The sequence below is a fragment of the Anolis carolinensis genome, chromosome 1 (assembly GCF_035594765.1).
Source record: "Anolis carolinensis isolate JA03-04 chromosome 1, rAnoCar3.1.pri, whole genome shotgun sequence".
Taxonomy (NCBI): Eukaryota; Metazoa; Chordata; class Lepidosauria; order Squamata; family Dactyloidae; genus Anolis; species Anolis carolinensis.
In genome coordinates this window covers 281322761-281339951 of record NC_085841.1, presented here as the reverse complement: position 1 = coordinate 281339951, position 17191 = coordinate 281322761, and the positions used below count along the sequence as shown (strand labels likewise).

The 17191-nt window shown below is 41.6% G+C and overlaps 1 protein-coding gene across 1 annotated transcript in view; it reads right to left on the bottom strand.

The window, feature by feature from the left end:
• dcdc1 (doublecortin domain containing 1) overlaps window positions 1–17191 on the bottom strand; it is a 366393-nt gene that overhangs the window by 173689 nt on the left and 175513 nt on the right. Inside the window, exons 12-13 of the mRNA XM_062979386.1 lie at window positions 4101–4208; window positions 1152–1318 (exon numbers count right to left, since the gene is read on the bottom strand). Coding sequence (XP_062835456.1) covers window positions 1152–1318; window positions 4101–4208 — 275 coding nt within the window. The remainder of the gene's footprint in view (window positions 1–1151; window positions 1319–4100; window positions 4209–17191) is intronic.

The window sequence follows — 17191 nt, the reverse complement described above, 5'->3', positions numbered from 1 at the left end:
CTTTTAATATCCAATTTTGAATATGCTATATACATGGCATATTGTCAGAGCTTCATTTTTCATTTTAGTTGAAGAATAATCTTTTAGATCTCAAAAATATTGAGTCTACACTCCTATATGATTTGACTTGGGCATAATCCTCCTTGAACAAAGTGGGACATTCTTTTCAATAAATAGACACAATACTGTGCTGTGATTATATTAAGTAAAACAAAGCCATGAGCAATTAAACTGGACTCTCTCTCTCTCTCTCTCTCTCTCTCTCTCTCTCTCTCTCTCTCTCTCTCTGTATATATATATATATATATATATATATATATATATATATATATATATATCAGGATCTATAAACAGATTTTTATCTTGCTGATATACTTACAATACAAATCTGAACAAGTTATTTTAATATCTATGTAAAGCTGTGGAGAAAGACTTCTTAATTTTTTTAAAAATACCTCAATCAAAATGCACAAATAAGTCTGAATTGTATATATTTGCATGGGATGCTGAATAAAAGTTAATACTCATCTTTACTGAAAATTATTATTAAAAATAACTATCACACATACTGGATGGCTTCTAATATTCTCTGGAGTTAGTCAAACTTTTCACACTTTACAAGCTAATTTATCTTCCTACCATTCCTGATGCTTAAGAGGTTAAGACTTTATTTTTGAAAACATAGAAAGATAGTAGGGATTTGTGTTGTCTACAGCTCTATAAATCTTGCTTAAGATCCTTTTCAATTACCATCCATTTCTCCTTTAAAAAGGGACCAAAAAGAAAAAAACAGAGGAGTGGAAGCAGGTCAGGGCAGTTTGTGACAATGACAGTGTGATGGGCTTGGAGCCCCTGTGGTGTTTCCATCTGCTATCATTAAGGTGACTATTCAGACATGAAAAAATCCCTCTTGCTGTGCTGACAGGCAGACATCAAGAACTATGACAAGGCATTAAGACAGTAAGTCAGAGACAGAGATGTCATATCCCACAAACAATACTGTCTCAAACAAGAGCACTGAAATTTGGTTGTGATTTACAATAAAAAAATAACAAAAGGGTCTGTGCTTGGAGGTTATCAAACTTCCTTTTACAGCAGTTTGACAACACAGAGATTGCTGACAGTCACCTAGTGAAACACTTTGTTCCTACCTGTAATCTTCACCATAAGAAACCCAAATTTTTTGCTCATTCTGCAGTAAAAGTGGGTTTTTAATTTCTTGTCCAGTCTCATCAAAAAGGTGAGTTGGAAAGCGACTGAGGCAGGATGGTCTGAATTCTGCTGAACATTGGAGCCTTTGGTGAATTATGTGCTGTACCTGGCAATGGTGGATATAAAAATAAAATGGGAACATCTGTAATAAACTGTTTGTGCTCCATCATAACCAGTGATGTCCAAACAAACGATAATTAAATTCATATAGAATGTTAAAGGAAGTGTGAAATGACTGCAATGTTTATCTCAGTGTAAAGTAACAAAATGAGCACAGGCTTTTAACCAGCAGGGGGTGCAACAGGATTATGGTTGAGCTCTGACCCTTTGGCACACCGACTGAAAGCAGATGTGACAGTTGTACAGAACAAGCAGTTAGCTTCTACCTACTGTAACAGCTCTCCTGATAAAGGTTATGTTTTCCCAGTCCATATTTGGAGCTACATTTTGTTAGTATTTTCACTGGGCTTGTTGAGATTTGACAAGGACGCCGCTCGCTTCCACCTGCTCGCCAAGCCATATGCGATCAATAGGCGAACAAGAATAATACAAGACTCATTTAACAATTTCAGCACTGTGCAAATATATACTGAGACTTGCCAAAAGCCCTTTAATAACCTCACCTGCTTAATTTAAGGGACCATTTAAGCACAGAGAGGTATGATTTATGTCACAGTTCTCATTCCAATCCAATTTCACTTGGCTTCTATAGCTTTTTCACATTTTTACTCCCTATTCAGTTAAACTTCAGAAATCATAGAAATCCACTGCGCAGTTATTATTATTACATTGCAAATTCGGTGGTCTCTTTGCCATTTTATGGCACTGTGGTCATGATCCATCTAAACATAATAGCTTCCATACATTCCTCCTCTTTGTATTTTCTGAGTATAGGTACATTTCCTACCCAAAATAGTTCATACTCTATCCTCCTTCGCCAGCTGCTGTCATTGAGGCTTCTAAAATGACCATGTTATCACAGCATTTGTCATGCTGGAGGTACATCACTAGTATTATTAGCTCCTGTTGGGACCATGACAAAAACTACGGCTAAAAAAGTGTAGTTCTAGTGACATTCGTAAAAGAAAAAAATGGAACAGCATTCAGAAGTGCCCATAGCAGTTGGAGAAAAAAATCCGAGACAAAAAATGATTGACATTACTCCATGTCTGATATTAACCACTTTGAGAATGTCTGCTGATAGTGACTACAGTTTTCACCTATGGCATACCAGAAGTAATCTTATTACTGTTTGTGAAAATAGTTAGAGTTCTCATATTTTACTAATATACAAGAATGTATAAAAACATACTGTGAAGGTTCTTTTCAGCAGACATGGGGAAGGAATTCTTTACGCTGGTTCCTCCATCATGTTTCATCGGCATGTTATCTTTCATGCAATCTTACCACTTAAGGAAGAGAGTCAGTCCTGCCCTCCCAATAATGAAAAAGCTCCAGACAAACAAACTGAATAATACATAACCAATGGTGTGAAATCACACTAATACATCAACTAGGGCAGAAAGGATGCTTTCCCCACAAATCCTAAAAAGGAACCATCATGATAAGTACCAATATTCTATTTTCCAGCAGTGTGTGAATCTTTCAAACAGAGACCTATAGAACTGGTCACTGCACCACTTGGGCAGCCATTTACTTATTATGTTACAGAACATGCCTACCAAAGGGCATGTCCACTGAAGCAAAGTTGTCAATCCTGTGATATCAGACAAAAGAAGAGAGAGAAGCTCAAGAACTGTTGTTAACTGCCATCAAGTAAACTTCAACTTATGGCAATCACTTGAATAAGAGACCTCCAAGTCCCCCTATCATCAACCACCTTACTCAGATCTTATAAACTCACAGTCATGGATTCCTTGATTGCGTCAATCCATCTGAAATGTGGATTCTGCTCTCTTCTTCCTAACTATGCATTATTGTCTTTCTAACCAGTCATGTCTTCTCATGATATGGTCAAAGTACAACAGCCTCAATTTAGTCATTATGGTTTTTAGGAAGCCATAACTAGAGCGCACTTATTTATCTTTTTAGCAGACCACTGTATCAACGAAACTCTTCTCCAGCACCACATCTCAAATGAGTTGATTATCAAAGAGCAGCCTGGAACACCAAGGCTGAGCTAGACCATTAGGATGGAACTGCCCAAGTGAGATGTCTCCAAAATAAAACAGAATGTATAAAGCAAAAAGGATTTAGCTGAAGCACTAACTCCCACCATTCCTGCAATAAGCAAAGGCAGGATAGAACTGGAAGGGTGGGACTGGCTCTCCCCCTTAAGGTGGTAAGATTAATTGACAGATACTCTGCCTATAAAGTGTAAGGGAAGAACTGGACCTAACTTGAAGAATGATCTTCTGACACTTCTGGGTTAATGAAGATGTATTTGATCAGAGTGAGATAATGGCTAAAAATATTATAGATGTGAACTATTAGAACAATGTCTCTTAACGTCTCTTCCTTCTGCCTCAGTTCCATATTGGTAATATGGAACAAATGCTATTGGTACACCATGAATAAGTATTCTTTTTTAAATCAATATTTATTATATTAGGTATAATATCAGGTATAAGAATATAAAGTGTAATCATAATACAACATAGTGTACAAACAGCCTGTCAGTTAAATCTGAGCCTGGGAATATGTGAATATATGAATATATTAGGTATACAATAATATGTGAACCATTCCTTTCTTTCTTATCCATCTCCAGCCTAAACACAGAAGAAGTATGAACATTTAGCTATACTTGAAATCGAGAACTATTAAAACATACAAAACACCTTACAGCACATACCAATCTGCCTATACTTTTAATTCCATATATTTTAAATAATTATGATTTTATACATGAAATATTCTTAACTTACCTTTTCTAGCATAATGCTGAGTTGATTCCCACAATTACTGGTACTTTCCATCTCTTTTCTACTGATGTAAACAATAGTTTCCCCAATATCTTTGCCATTTTCATAAACCTTACAAACAAACAATAATTTAAAAATTACAACACAAAATATATTTGTTTTTATATCAAACTAGTTTGGGGACCTGGCGGTGTCCGGGTTATTTGAAAAAGGCATTATTTGTATTTGAATGTTAGGTATTCTCAGTTTGGAGTGGGTGAACTACAATTCCCAGAAACATGGGTCAATCCTCCCCAAACCCTGCCAGTATTCAGAGTTGGCCATTTTGGATCTTTGTACCAAGTGTGGTCCAGATCTGTCATTGGCTGGTCATTGCCTGGCTGCAGTGCTCTCTGCATGGGGGTGAAGTACTACAATTCCCAGATTCCCTGGGCAATTGTCCCAAACCATCTGTCAGTATCCACAGCAGGCTATGTTGAGTCTGTGTGCCAAGTTTGGTCCAGATCCGTCGTTGGCTGGGTTCAGTGCTCTTTGGATGCAGGTGAACTACAACTCCCAAAATCAAGGCCCATTCTCACAAATCCCTGCAGTATGTTCAGTTGGTCATGAGGCTTCTCTGTGCAAAGTTTGGTCCCGGTCAATTGTTGGTGGGAGTCACTGTTTCTCTGGATGCTGGTGAACTATAACTCCTTTCCCCCCAAACTTGTCTAATATGTTCTGTTGGTTATGGGGGCTCTGTGTGCAAAGTTTGGTCCTAATCAATCATCAGTGGAGTTCGAAGTGCTCATTCATTGCAGGTAAACTATAAATTCCAGTACATACTACTCCAAAATGTCCAGGCCAATTCCCCTCAAAACCCGTCAGTATTCAAATCTTTGCATATCAGGTATGCAGTGCAAGTTTGGTCCAGAGCCATCATGGTTTGGGTTCATAGCATTCTGGGTGTAGGTGAACTACAATTCCTCTAAATTCCCCAGTAGGAGTCACAGTGCTCTGACTTGATGCAGGGTGAACTACAACTCCCACCATGTGGAGTAAGTCCCCAAACTCCTCCAGTAAATTTAGTTGCGGCTCAGTTCTGCTGTGTTTGTTATGCAGACAGATTTGAAAGGGAAGAGCAGTAGGCAGGGTCATGCAAATTTCACACCAATGGAGAACCCTGGGATGCCTACCTGTGGTGGAGGAAAATGCAAAATCTAGGATGAAATGGTCACCAAGCGAAAGCATTCCTTGGGTGGTGGGCCGTAGTGTTTAGGGAAGACATTGGCAGGGGTTGGGCTACATGTTCATGGCGCTCGCTGTAACCACAGTGTCAGTTGATGGAGTGACTTGGTGGCCCGTCAGCACTAGGAACTATAGCCTGTTTGTGGAGGCCGGAGGCTGTCTGTGTGAGCAGACACCCGTGCCACATACACACATAGGGGTTTTCACTTTTATTATGGACATAGATATAAATATAGATCTTATATTGTTCAAAATATTCAGCACTAACATTTAAAATAAGTTTATTATTATTTGGTTCCTCATCAACACAGTTACATAGAATGTTTTTCCAGATCTGTTGCACTTAAAAAGGTTTTTCAGCATTTCTTTTTGAATTCTTGATTATAATTAAAGACACAATTCGTTTATTTTCACAGGAAAACATCCCTTCTTGCTGAAAAAAAACCCATTACTATCTCTTTCCAGTGTGATGTATTTTGGAAAAATGCATTGAAATACTACTTGTGTGAGCAAAGATCATGAATGGATATTTGTATTAATCAAATGAATGAAAATTGTTGTATTTATCATTCTAACAAGGGTCCTTTCAAATCTCATAAACTTCTTACAGATATGTATATAAATACAGATATATAGATATAGATAGTTAAAACATATTGGATTTTTTTCTAAAATAAAAAGCAACCATTGTATTTTTTTAACTGAAGTAAAAATTTAAGTCCTGGGTTAAGTTATAAATTAATGAAATGAAGAGCTAACAATGAGCTGACAAATTTTACATTTGCATTTTCCATTTCAAACATAAGTGAAACTGAATTACATTTTTACATTTTTAGATTAACAATTAACTAAATAAGTTAACCTTATTCAACTAACTTTCATTTCTCTTGTTTTTTATGTATCAAACATTATCTGCAAGGAAAGCAAAAAAATCTAGTTTTACAGTGATTCTACATGTACAACTGCCTTGTGGAAATATTGTTCAAATATCAATTTGACATAAATTCATTTCCCATTTGTAAGAGAACTTTCCAATATATTTTGTCCCACATAGAGCAAGGAGGAAGAGAAATAGCAACAAGAACACAACAATGGTTACTCAACAGGGACTTTGAAATGCAAAAGGAACTAGATTTGACCACTACCCCTGAGATTATCACTCGATTATATCCTTGTCATTTAACTGTATGAGTTATAATTGATCTGTTAAGTCTACACATAACAAAAAACAAGGAAAATATTATATTCTATTTAGGTATTTTCAAGCAGCCTTCCTGGGTCAAGTTCACTACAGAATTTGCATATAATGTATATGTCATATTGGCGGGCCTAATTATGGTCATAATATAACCAAAAACACAGGGGGAGACAACATTTATTTGTCTTGCTGTGCTGTTGTTATTGTTTCCTGCTGTTTCCTAACCCCTGGAAGTCAAGGCAGCTCACAAAAATATTAACAGAAACAGGTAAAAGTCTGCAGCACTGAATATATATATATATATACACACACACACACACACACAAACTTCCAATCAAGTTAAACACAATTTTAAAGCATAAGAGAAATGAACATTAAAAACTCTCTCAAACATACTAGTTGGTTCACATTTGCATTTGCACTGCAGCACTTGTGTGACTCTCCTACTATTCTGTTATATACCAACATATGTGCTTGTGAGTGTGTGTGGTATGTAGTGGGATATAAATAATGATAACAGTAATAATAGTAGGGTATGTCTTTAGAATAAAATTCCTATTCAGTGGCTGTTGGTTGGTTTGGAAACAATCTGATTATGATTTAACAGACTGAGAGACTGCCTGATTTGACCCAGGTCCAAATCTAAATTTAGCTTCAGAAATCCAAAATCTCATGCTACCCATTGATTATATTTGGCAGTAAACACACATAACCTTCCAAACTGCAAAAAATTAGGAAAGCTATGTGTTAGGGCCAGAATTATGAAGAATAACAAATAGGTCAAGATTTCATTTAATACACAGTTTACACTAAGGTTGAAGTGAGTACAGAGGAAAAAGTATTTGAACAGTCTGTGTTTTCTAAACAATTATTCAGTAATATACCTAGATGTTCCAAACATACTGAAGTTTCTTCAGATGATTCACATTTCTCAACTTCTGCATTACTTTTCACTCTCTCCTCTTTCCATTTGTTTATACATCTGTTTTAAAAGCTTTGAAACATCTGATGGTTCTGAAACATCACATAATGCCAAAGGTAACAAATAATTACCTGTACTGAGATATGCTACTTTAAAAGAGTTATTATGTCCTGGATAAGATGAAAGGAGGGAGGCTTCTCCTCTATGATGACAATCATTGCCTCTGCATATATGTATGTGTGCCTATACTGGAGTAGGCAAAGTGTGGCTCTGGAGCCACATGCAACCACCAAGGCTAGTTATGTGACCTTCAACCCCTTAAAGCTCTTCAGACTCACCTTTTTCCATTCCCCAAATCTGCCACATTTGCCCATTTCTGCTCTATTCACAGAGCTTGCAAACAAAGAAAAAAAACTTGACACCTGAGCAGGGAATTGATGCAAGGTAGCTGCATTTTAATAATCTGCTTTAGAAAGGAAAAGGCTGATGAATGCAACAGCAGGCTAGTAGAAACATAAAAAATAACAAGAATAATCCAAACCTGTGGGCTACTAATGTTTGATATCCAAGGCTGTGATATAGTAAAAACAAAGATTTCCCATTGCTTCAATCTACTCAGTTGGAATGTGACAAACAGCTTGTTGATGGGAAATAGAATTCACAAGCCACAATTCCTAGAGTGTTTGCATTTAGGGAGCTTCCCGGGTTCCAACTATGTGCTGCATTTAGCAATCTAAGTAAGTATTACTAACAAACAGATGCACTGTGATGCAACACTTTTTGTACTTTTTGTTCTTTGTAGTTTTCTAGCCAGTGTATAGCCTGTGAATCCCTACATCATCTATGCAGATAACTGACCAAAGAAGAGATAATCAAAAGCCTCTGTGCATAAATAATCAAAATGATGAAGTGCAAATAATACTTACACAGTTTTTACTTACAGGTGTATAAAATAGTTTTATTTGGTACTGATCTAATAAGGTTTTTTCATATACAATACATAAATAGATGTAGAATATTGTTTTTCTTTATAATTTAAAATCTTTCTAGGTAGAACTGACAGATTTCTAGTGAGACTGAAAAAGGTTACAAATAATAAAACTGGAAATATGCATATTGCTATTTTTATATGTTGTACTGTAACTAGTGATGTGGACTATGTCTCAACAAAATCTCAATATATGATATTTTCTTCCCATCTTAAATATATCAAAGAACACTATGCTGTTTTGGTTAAATGATTCACACTGACACCATACTGCCAATTGAACTAGAAAGAAACCTACCTCTGGAACAAACAAAAACAAAAGAGAACCACTATCAACTAACCTAAAAAAGAGATCTGCTCCTATCCAAAAATGTGGAGTCCATTCTTTTGTTTTACACTTTAAATATTGGAGACTTTTGTGAGAAATGAGATTATAAAAAGAAAACTGCTGCCATTACTTCTTAGTTTAATTTGTGCTGTGTTTAGACATGATAGGGCTCTATGGAACACAGCATCTCTGTTGACTAGCATGTTTTCAGTGCCAGCTGCCAATCTGAGAAAAATCAGTGACAACACACAAGGGCAACATTAGTTCTTCTACCACTACTAAACAAACTGTTAAAAGTTCTGCTAACCTCACAGTAGGTGTTACACTAAGAGCCACTGAGCAGTATTTATTTCCTATATTACAGACAAAACAATTTCCCACCAAAGTGCAGAGAAGCGAAGAGAGACATAATAACACACAAAAATAAAGGGGAATGATAGTAGTCAAACTGAATTAGAAGTCTTAGACCATCTTGATATGTAAGGAATAACAGCACTAAACATGCATAGCCTACACCCTTAATGTTTTAACCTCTACTATTCTTTTCTCTGGTTGGAGTAATTTTACTTGAGAAACCACTTCATAATAAAAATGATAATGTTACAAATTAAATAAAATAAACCCAATGGAACTGGCATTGCTTATAGGCTTGTTTATGGATACAAAATGCCAGATCCCAGGTGCTTTATTCTTCCTTTTATATATATATTAACCATCAATGGAATATGTTGTGAATGAGTCTTCTGAGGCTGTGAGTGATAATGGAGGGATCAGGAGAGGAAGGAAGAACCCTTGCGAGGAGGACTCGCTGGAAGATTTACACAGGAAGAGAATCAGGGAGGTTGATGGGGAGTCTTCCAAGGAGGATTCATGTGGGGACTTGGGAGGGGATCTTGAGGTGGAAATGGTTGCCGAGGAACCGGTGGTGACAGAGGAAGTTGGCATAGATTGGGCACGGGCTCCGGAGGATCTTGGGGAGGAATCTGGGTCCATGGATACTGTGGATGCTGGAGAGGCTTGGGTATCTTCAGAAGCAGATCCCACATGGTCTGCTTGGAGGAATGAGGGTAGTTCCACAGGTGTTGATAGAGTTGGGTGTGGGCAGGATGATGTTGATTCTGATGAGGAGTTTGGGACACCTGATCCTAGGGCGTTGGCTTATCTCTTCACTCCCAAACTCGGCTTGGCATCATTCTCATCTCCGTGGCTGTCTACCGTTGCTGACTGCTGGCTTCGTTCCCGACCCTGACGCTGTTCCCTTATCCCAACTTCGGACCGGCTTGACTTCGCTACAACGCTACGCTCCTTTGGCTCCTGGCTTGGCTTCCGTCTCTGCAGCGGCTTGCTGCTAACTCCTCAGCATTTTCCTGTTTTGTTTGTTTGTGCCGCTTTCAGCGAAGAGCTTTTTAACCCGGTTTGGGTTTTTGCCTCAGTTTGGAATCGCTGCTGTACTCCTGGGTTTTGTGGAAGGTTTTAGGGCTTTGCGGTGATTTACCTTTGTTTGTTTTGCCATTTTAAGCCCGTTTTGTGTCTTTGGGCTGAGTTCAAGTACTTTATGTTAAATCCGGATTATATCTCTGGTTAATCCGGATTATATGCCAGTTCATGTTTTTGGCGTTTTTTCTGTTTTAACTGCTTAATAACACTGAAGATTAAATGTTTTAAGCCTCTGAAAATTTACTGAGCTATTTTTGAGTTGTTACTTCAATAAACTATATTTTGCTCTCAGTTGGCGTCTGACCTTTGACAGAATAGTAGTAGTTAAAACAGAATGTGTTTAACACAGAAATAGAAAACACTTCAGTGAAGCCATTAGGCCTTGATTATGGCACAAAAAATTAACAATTCTCAGATCAAAACTGATAAGAGGCAGTGCACAATGGCTGAGGTTCCAGGTAACTGTTATATTTACCTTTTCAGAATATCATTGAGTAACATGATATTCTGAGAACAACATTATATTCTGAAGAGATTAAGGACCTCATCAAATGAAGTCACCTAACATGGGCAACAGCAGGGGAATCCATTGCCCCATATCCTACATCGCCTGCAGCTCTGCCTTCCCCACTGCATGGCTTCCCCCCATGCTCAACCCACTGCTGGCAACGAAAACACATGAAGCCTCCCATGTTCTCCTTGCCTCTTCTTAGGACGCCTCCAGTGGGACTGAGCCCCACCAGAAGTAGCTCTATGCCGTTTGAAAAACCTCAATGTGATGAGGTCCTAAGAAGGAAGGAGAAGAGGACAGAAGTGATGTGATGCATGTGCATAGAGGGTGGAATGGGGAAACTCAGGTGGCCAGGTGGATAGAAAAAATGAGGTGTAAGAAGTTGTCAGAGACTGTTTTACCCTGGTGGTCCCAGGCTATTCAACCCTAATTTAAGGGTTTAAAGTCTGTGCATTTCTGTTTCTTCTTGCTAATATTAGTTCATTATGAGATTGATGGGGAGGAGGGGCATTTGTTTTCACTCTGCTGTTCTGGACATTTAAAGAGTACAATTCAAATTGGCTTCTCTGAAGTCAGAGTTTGACGTTGATTAAACTTTAGCTGACACTAATAATAGACAATGGTACTCTTTCCACGGTTACACAACAGTTCCAGTGTGTGCCACCTTGAGTCTCAGTTTTGGGTGAAAAGTGTGATATAAATCAAACTGATTTTTAATTTTTTTGTCATTGTTATTTTAAAAAACAAGAATAGAATAACCACAATAATCCATGCACTGGTAACCTCAGGAATGGGTAAATGCAATGTATTCTATATAGATCTATTTATTTATTTCATTTCATAATAAATAAGTTAAAAGCAATAAAATAAAGGAATCACAAACAGCTAAATAGTTTTAGACCAAAAGTGGGCAACAGCAATTGCTTTGTCCGTAGCTTTAAACAACTCCTCCTCCATGCATGAGGCAGGGCATTGTGGGCAAGCATACATATGAGGAGTGGTTTGTTCTGCTCCACAATCACACAAGATGGAGGATTCCTCCAGATAGTGCCATCTTGCCAGGTTGTCTTTTGATCTGCCCACTCCGTTTCTCAGTCTGTTTAGGGACTTCCAAGTTGCCCATTCTTGATTTGCTCCTGGAGGCAGACCCTCATGGGGGGCCATCCAGTTGTAATTGCCTGGTTTACCTGCCCAGAGGGACACCCTTGCTGTTGCTGGGGGAACATCAAGAGGAGTGGTGATTCTCATGAAGCTCCTCCTTGATTTGAGTCTACTGGGAGGAGGCTGATAGTCATGCAGTGGGTGGTTTTCATAATGTTCAACCTTATTTCTCTCACCATTAGCGGCAACTTCCCATCGCACATCGGGGGGGGGGGGCAATGCCAGCTAGCTTATAGAGTTTATCAACAGGTGTAGGGTTAAGGCATCCTGTGATTATTCTACATGTTTTGTTCAGTGCTATGTCTACCTGCTTCGCATGGACAGACGTGCCAGACAGGACAGGTGTATTCAGCAGTTGAGAAAGACAAGGCCAGGGCTGATGTTCTTATTAATTGTGGGTCTGCACCCCATGCACTGCCAGTCAGTTTCCGCAGGATGTTATTACGTGCAGCTACATTGTGCTTGGTGTTCATGCAGTGTTTCCTATATACTAGTGTTTGATCTAAGGTGACACCAAGATATTTAGGATTGAAACAGTAAGTAACTTTCAGTTTCCTGTTGGTTTCTCAGTTACATAGGTGGAAAGCACTAGATCTATAGCAGTGGTTCTCAACCTGAGGTCCTGTCACGACCCAGGCTGCAGAGCACCAATAACCATACACAGAGGCCAGAATCTATCTAATATCTTTATTAAGGAAATATATAAAGTTAATAAAAGCAAGTGTATGAAATAGTTCAGAAGTAGACCTTTCAGGAAAGGTCAAAATTAGTCCAAAGAAACAATGTCCAATATAAAATATTAAGGTCCAAAGTTGTAATCCAATAACCGAAACACTCACTTTGCCAGGCAAAGTGAGGGGTGATGACAAGGTCCTTTAGTCCATGAACTTGAGCAAGGCTAGGAAATAACTTGAAACAAGGCTTAATACAAGGCAACAAGGAACGAGGAGCGAGAACAAGATCCGTGGAATTACTTGGCAAAATCCGGAAAACAAGGCAAGGTCTGTGGAGGTAAACAAGGCTGGAAACGGGAACGAAGGCTTGGAAACGGAGCGAAGGCTTGGAATCAGGAACAAGGCTTGAAACAGGAACGAGGCTTGGAAACGGAGCACGCTGTCCACACACAACTTACTCCAGTAGCTGACGAATTGACTCCGCAAAATCCCTTTGTGGGTAAAACACCTAAATAGGGTCTAGTTTTCCCACCAAAGAGCAGTTCTCTGGGGAACCAGAAACGAAAGCTAATCTCTGGGTCCAGATGCATGACTCCTTAAGGTTTCCCATGGAAAGCAGGCTTAATCAGCTGAATTCTTAGCAGCTATCCTAGCACTCCTACGAGAGGCCGCTTGAACTCCTCTCTGTTGTTTACAAAACTCGTGGCGAGAAAACACAGGAGATTTAGACTCAGGGCTTGTTTGACAGATTTCTGGAAGACAAATCTCTTGCAGGTGCAAGGTTCCCAAATCTGGCTGGGAAGGTTCCAATTCTGACTGAGACGGTGAAAAACCCAAGTTCTCCTCTTCATCTGGAACTACAGTGCCATGAACGGGACTACATGGCCCATGACTCATCACACTATCCCCCTCCTCAAGCCCCCTCTCAAACCGGGACTCTCTCCCCGAGGCGCGAGGCCGCGGCTTGGCGGGATAGGTCTGATGGAAGCGGCGGGTTAGATCAGGAGCATGGACTGTGGAAGCGTCTTCCCAAGAGCGTTCCTCGGGGCCAAAACCCACCCAGTCAATGAGATATTGTAGGCGGCGGCGGTGAAAGCGAGAATCCAAAATGTCCTCAACCTCGAACTCCTCCTCCCCATTCATCAAAACAGGAGGGGGGGCCGGTCGGTCTGTATCAGGGCGCACACCATCCGCCGGAAGGAGCAGGGAGCGGTGGAACACTGGATGAATGCGCATTGAACGCGGAAGTTGGAGTTTGAAAGTCACGGGGTTAAGTTGCGCCACCACTGGATAGGGGCCAATGAAACGGGCATCTAACTTCCGGCAAGGGCGATGGGAGGGCAAAAAGCGAGTGGACAGAAGAACCCGGTCTCCTACCTTGATTTCGGGGCCCGGCTGGCGATGTTTGTCCGCGTGGCGTTTATAGTCCTCCTTGGCTTGGTCTAATTGCTGGAGCAAGAGTTGTTGCACCGCTGTGAGTTCCTGCAGCCAGTCCTCTGCTGCGGGAACTTCTGAGGTTTCAATGACAGGGGGAAAGAAACGTGGATGGAAGCCGTAGTTTGCAAAGAACGGCGTTTCTTTAGTAGAAGCCTGGACCCCATTGTTGTAGGCAAACTCTGACAGCGATAACAGGGAAGCCCAATTGTCTTGCTGGTAGTTCACATAACAGCGAAGGTATTGTTCCAAAGTGGCATTGGTGCGCTCAGTTTGCCCATCTGTTTGGGGATGATGAGCCGAAGATAAACGAGAGTCTATGCCCAATAGTTTTTGTAGTGCTTTCCAGAAACGAGAGGTGAATTGGGACCCACGGTCTGTGACCAAACTCTTGGGCAATCCATGCAATCTGAAAACATGTTGGAGGAATAGATCTGCAGTTTCTTTGGCCGTGGGAAGGCCATCACAGGGAATGAAATGGGCTAACTTGGTGAAAAGGTCCTCCACCACTAGGATCGTGGTGAATCCACAGGAAGGTGGTAGATCAGTGATAAAATCCGCAGAGATTATTTCCCATGGGCGGGATGGGGTAGGGAGGGGATGCAGAAGCCCTGAGGGCTTTTCTCTTCTTGTCTTGGAGCGCTGGCATACTGGGCAGGTGTTGACATATTTTTCCACATCCTTGCGGATCTTGGGCCACCAGAAATCTCTTAGGATCAAATGCATGGTTTTAAATAGCCCGAAATGCCCTGCTGGCTTGCAGTCATGACACAGACGAAGTGTTTTTTCCCTGCCCGGTCCTGGGGGGATGTAAACATGATTTCTATAGCAAAGTAGCCCATCCTTAAGCGAAAAGGGAAAACGTAGTCCTTGGCGAAGTTGGTCCTGTGCCCAGGCGTCTGCTTGCTGACTAGCCCTGATTTCCTGAGCACAAAGGGGTCCTGGAGTAGGGGAAGTTGATTCAATGGGAGTGGATTTGGTGTTTACCACTGTGAGCGTGGCAAAGTTCTCGGGTTGTAGCAGCTGGGACTCAAAGGTCTCCTTGTGCCCTGCAGCGTATTCCGGTTTCCGTGACAGAGCATCTGCTTGCTTGGTCTGGGCTGGGGTTACATAATGAATTTGAAAGTTAAAACGTTCAAAGAATAAAGCCCAGCGTTGTTGCCTTTGATTTAGCTTGCGGGCAGTTCTTAGATGCTCTAGATTTCGATGATCAGTATGGACTTCAATGGGAAATTTGGCCCCTTCTAGCCAATGTCTCCAAGTTTCAAAGGCTGCCTTTATGGCCAATAGTTCCTTTTCCCAAATGGTGTAATTTCTCTCTGGCGCGGTCAATTGACGGGAATAAAAGGCACAAGGATGAAGATGGTCTCCCACTGGTTGTAGGAGTACAGCCCCAATTGCCACATCGGAGGCGTCCGCCTGCACAACAAAAGGGGTTTCAGGATCTGGATGCTGAAGGATTGGCTGGGACGTGAATAATTTCTTTAGTTGCTGGAACCCTTTCTCTGCTTGATCTGTCCAGCGGAAAGGCTGTTTCCCACGGATGCAGCTGGTGATTGGGTCAGACCAGCGGGCAAAGTCTGGAATGAACTTGCGGTAGTAGTTCGCGAACCCCAAGAATCGTTGCACCTCTTTCTTGTTGGTTGGCGCCCGCTATTCCAATACTGCTGAAACCTTAGCCGGGTCCATGGAGAGCCCTAGTGGTGAGACGCGGTACCCCAGGAAATCTACCTCTTGTAGATCAAAAGCGCATTTTTCCAGCTTGGCATAAAGTCCATGATCCCGCAATCGTTGTAACACCATTCTGACGTGGTTCTCATGCTCTGATTGTGATCTAGAAAACACCAAAAAATCGTCCAGGTAGATGATCAAGAACCGATCTAGATAATCCTGAAAGATGTCATTGACAAAATGCTGGAACGTTGCGGGAGCTCCACATAATCCATAATTCATAACTCGGGACTCGAATAATCCGAATTTAGTCTGGAAGGCGGTCTTCCACTCGTCCCCTTCTCTGATGCGAACTAGATTATAAGCCCCCCGAAGATCCAGCTTGGTGTAGACCTTGGCTCCTCGAAGTCGGTCTAGTAGGTCCGAGATCAAGGGCAGGGGATAGCTGTTCCGCTTAGTGATATTGTTCAATGCTCTATAGTCCACCACCAAGCGTAAGTCCCCTGATTTCTTTTTCACAAACATCACTGGGGAAGCGGCTGGGGATTGAGAGGGTCTGATGAATCCCTTGCGAAGGTTTGACTCTATGAACTCCCTGAGAGCTTCTTGCTCCGGTTCAGTCAGGGAGTAGAGATGTCCTCGCGGGATCGGGGCCCCCTCCACCAAGTCAATGGCACAGTCATAAGGTCTATGTGGGGGTAATCTCTCAGCTTCTTTTTCATTGAATACATCCCAATATTCTGAGTACTTCTTGGGCAAGGTGATAATGGGTTCAGTGTCTGTGGTATGGCAGACCTTGGCTACAAGGCAATGGTTTTGGCAATATTTTGAAGCAAACTGCAGTTCTCTGTTGGACCAGGAGATGCTTGGGTCGTGAAGTGTCAGCCATGGAATTCCCAAAATCACAGGGAAATGGGGAACCTCGGTAACAAAGAAGGAAATCTCTTCCATATGTTCCCTTATCCACATTCTGGTGGGTTCCGACCACTGGCTTACGGGACCCGTCTTGAGGGGGCGGCCATCGATGGCTTGCACCACACGGGCATTCTTGAAGTCATGGTATTGTAATCCCAGAGAGTCGGCATACTCTCTATCAATGAAATTGTTTGTAGCTCCTGAGTCTATCATGGCATGGACCATGACTGGCCCCTTTTTTGCTGACCACAAGGTGACCACTAGAAGAAATAGGACCCCGGTTGGCGGCTCTTGAGTGGGTTTTTTGACCGGGTTGGCGAGCCTCTCTACGCCCGGTCGCTGGCTTCCCCCGCCGGCTGTGCGCCAGCCGCCTCAGACGTCTTCGTCTCCGTGGAGGACGCCGCCGCCAGACGGGCGGGGGGCTTCCCTTTGGCTGGGCACTCTCTGGCGAAGTGGCCCCCGTTTCCGCAGTACCAACAGAGATTTAGGCGTTGGCGGCGGGCCTTCTCGGCGGCATCTAACCTGGGACGCACATTGCCCAACTGCATCGGCACCTCCTCGCTCCCCCTGGGGTATGGGGCTGGTGGTGGGGATCTCCATACTGGACGCGGCTGGACGCTGGTGGGAGCGG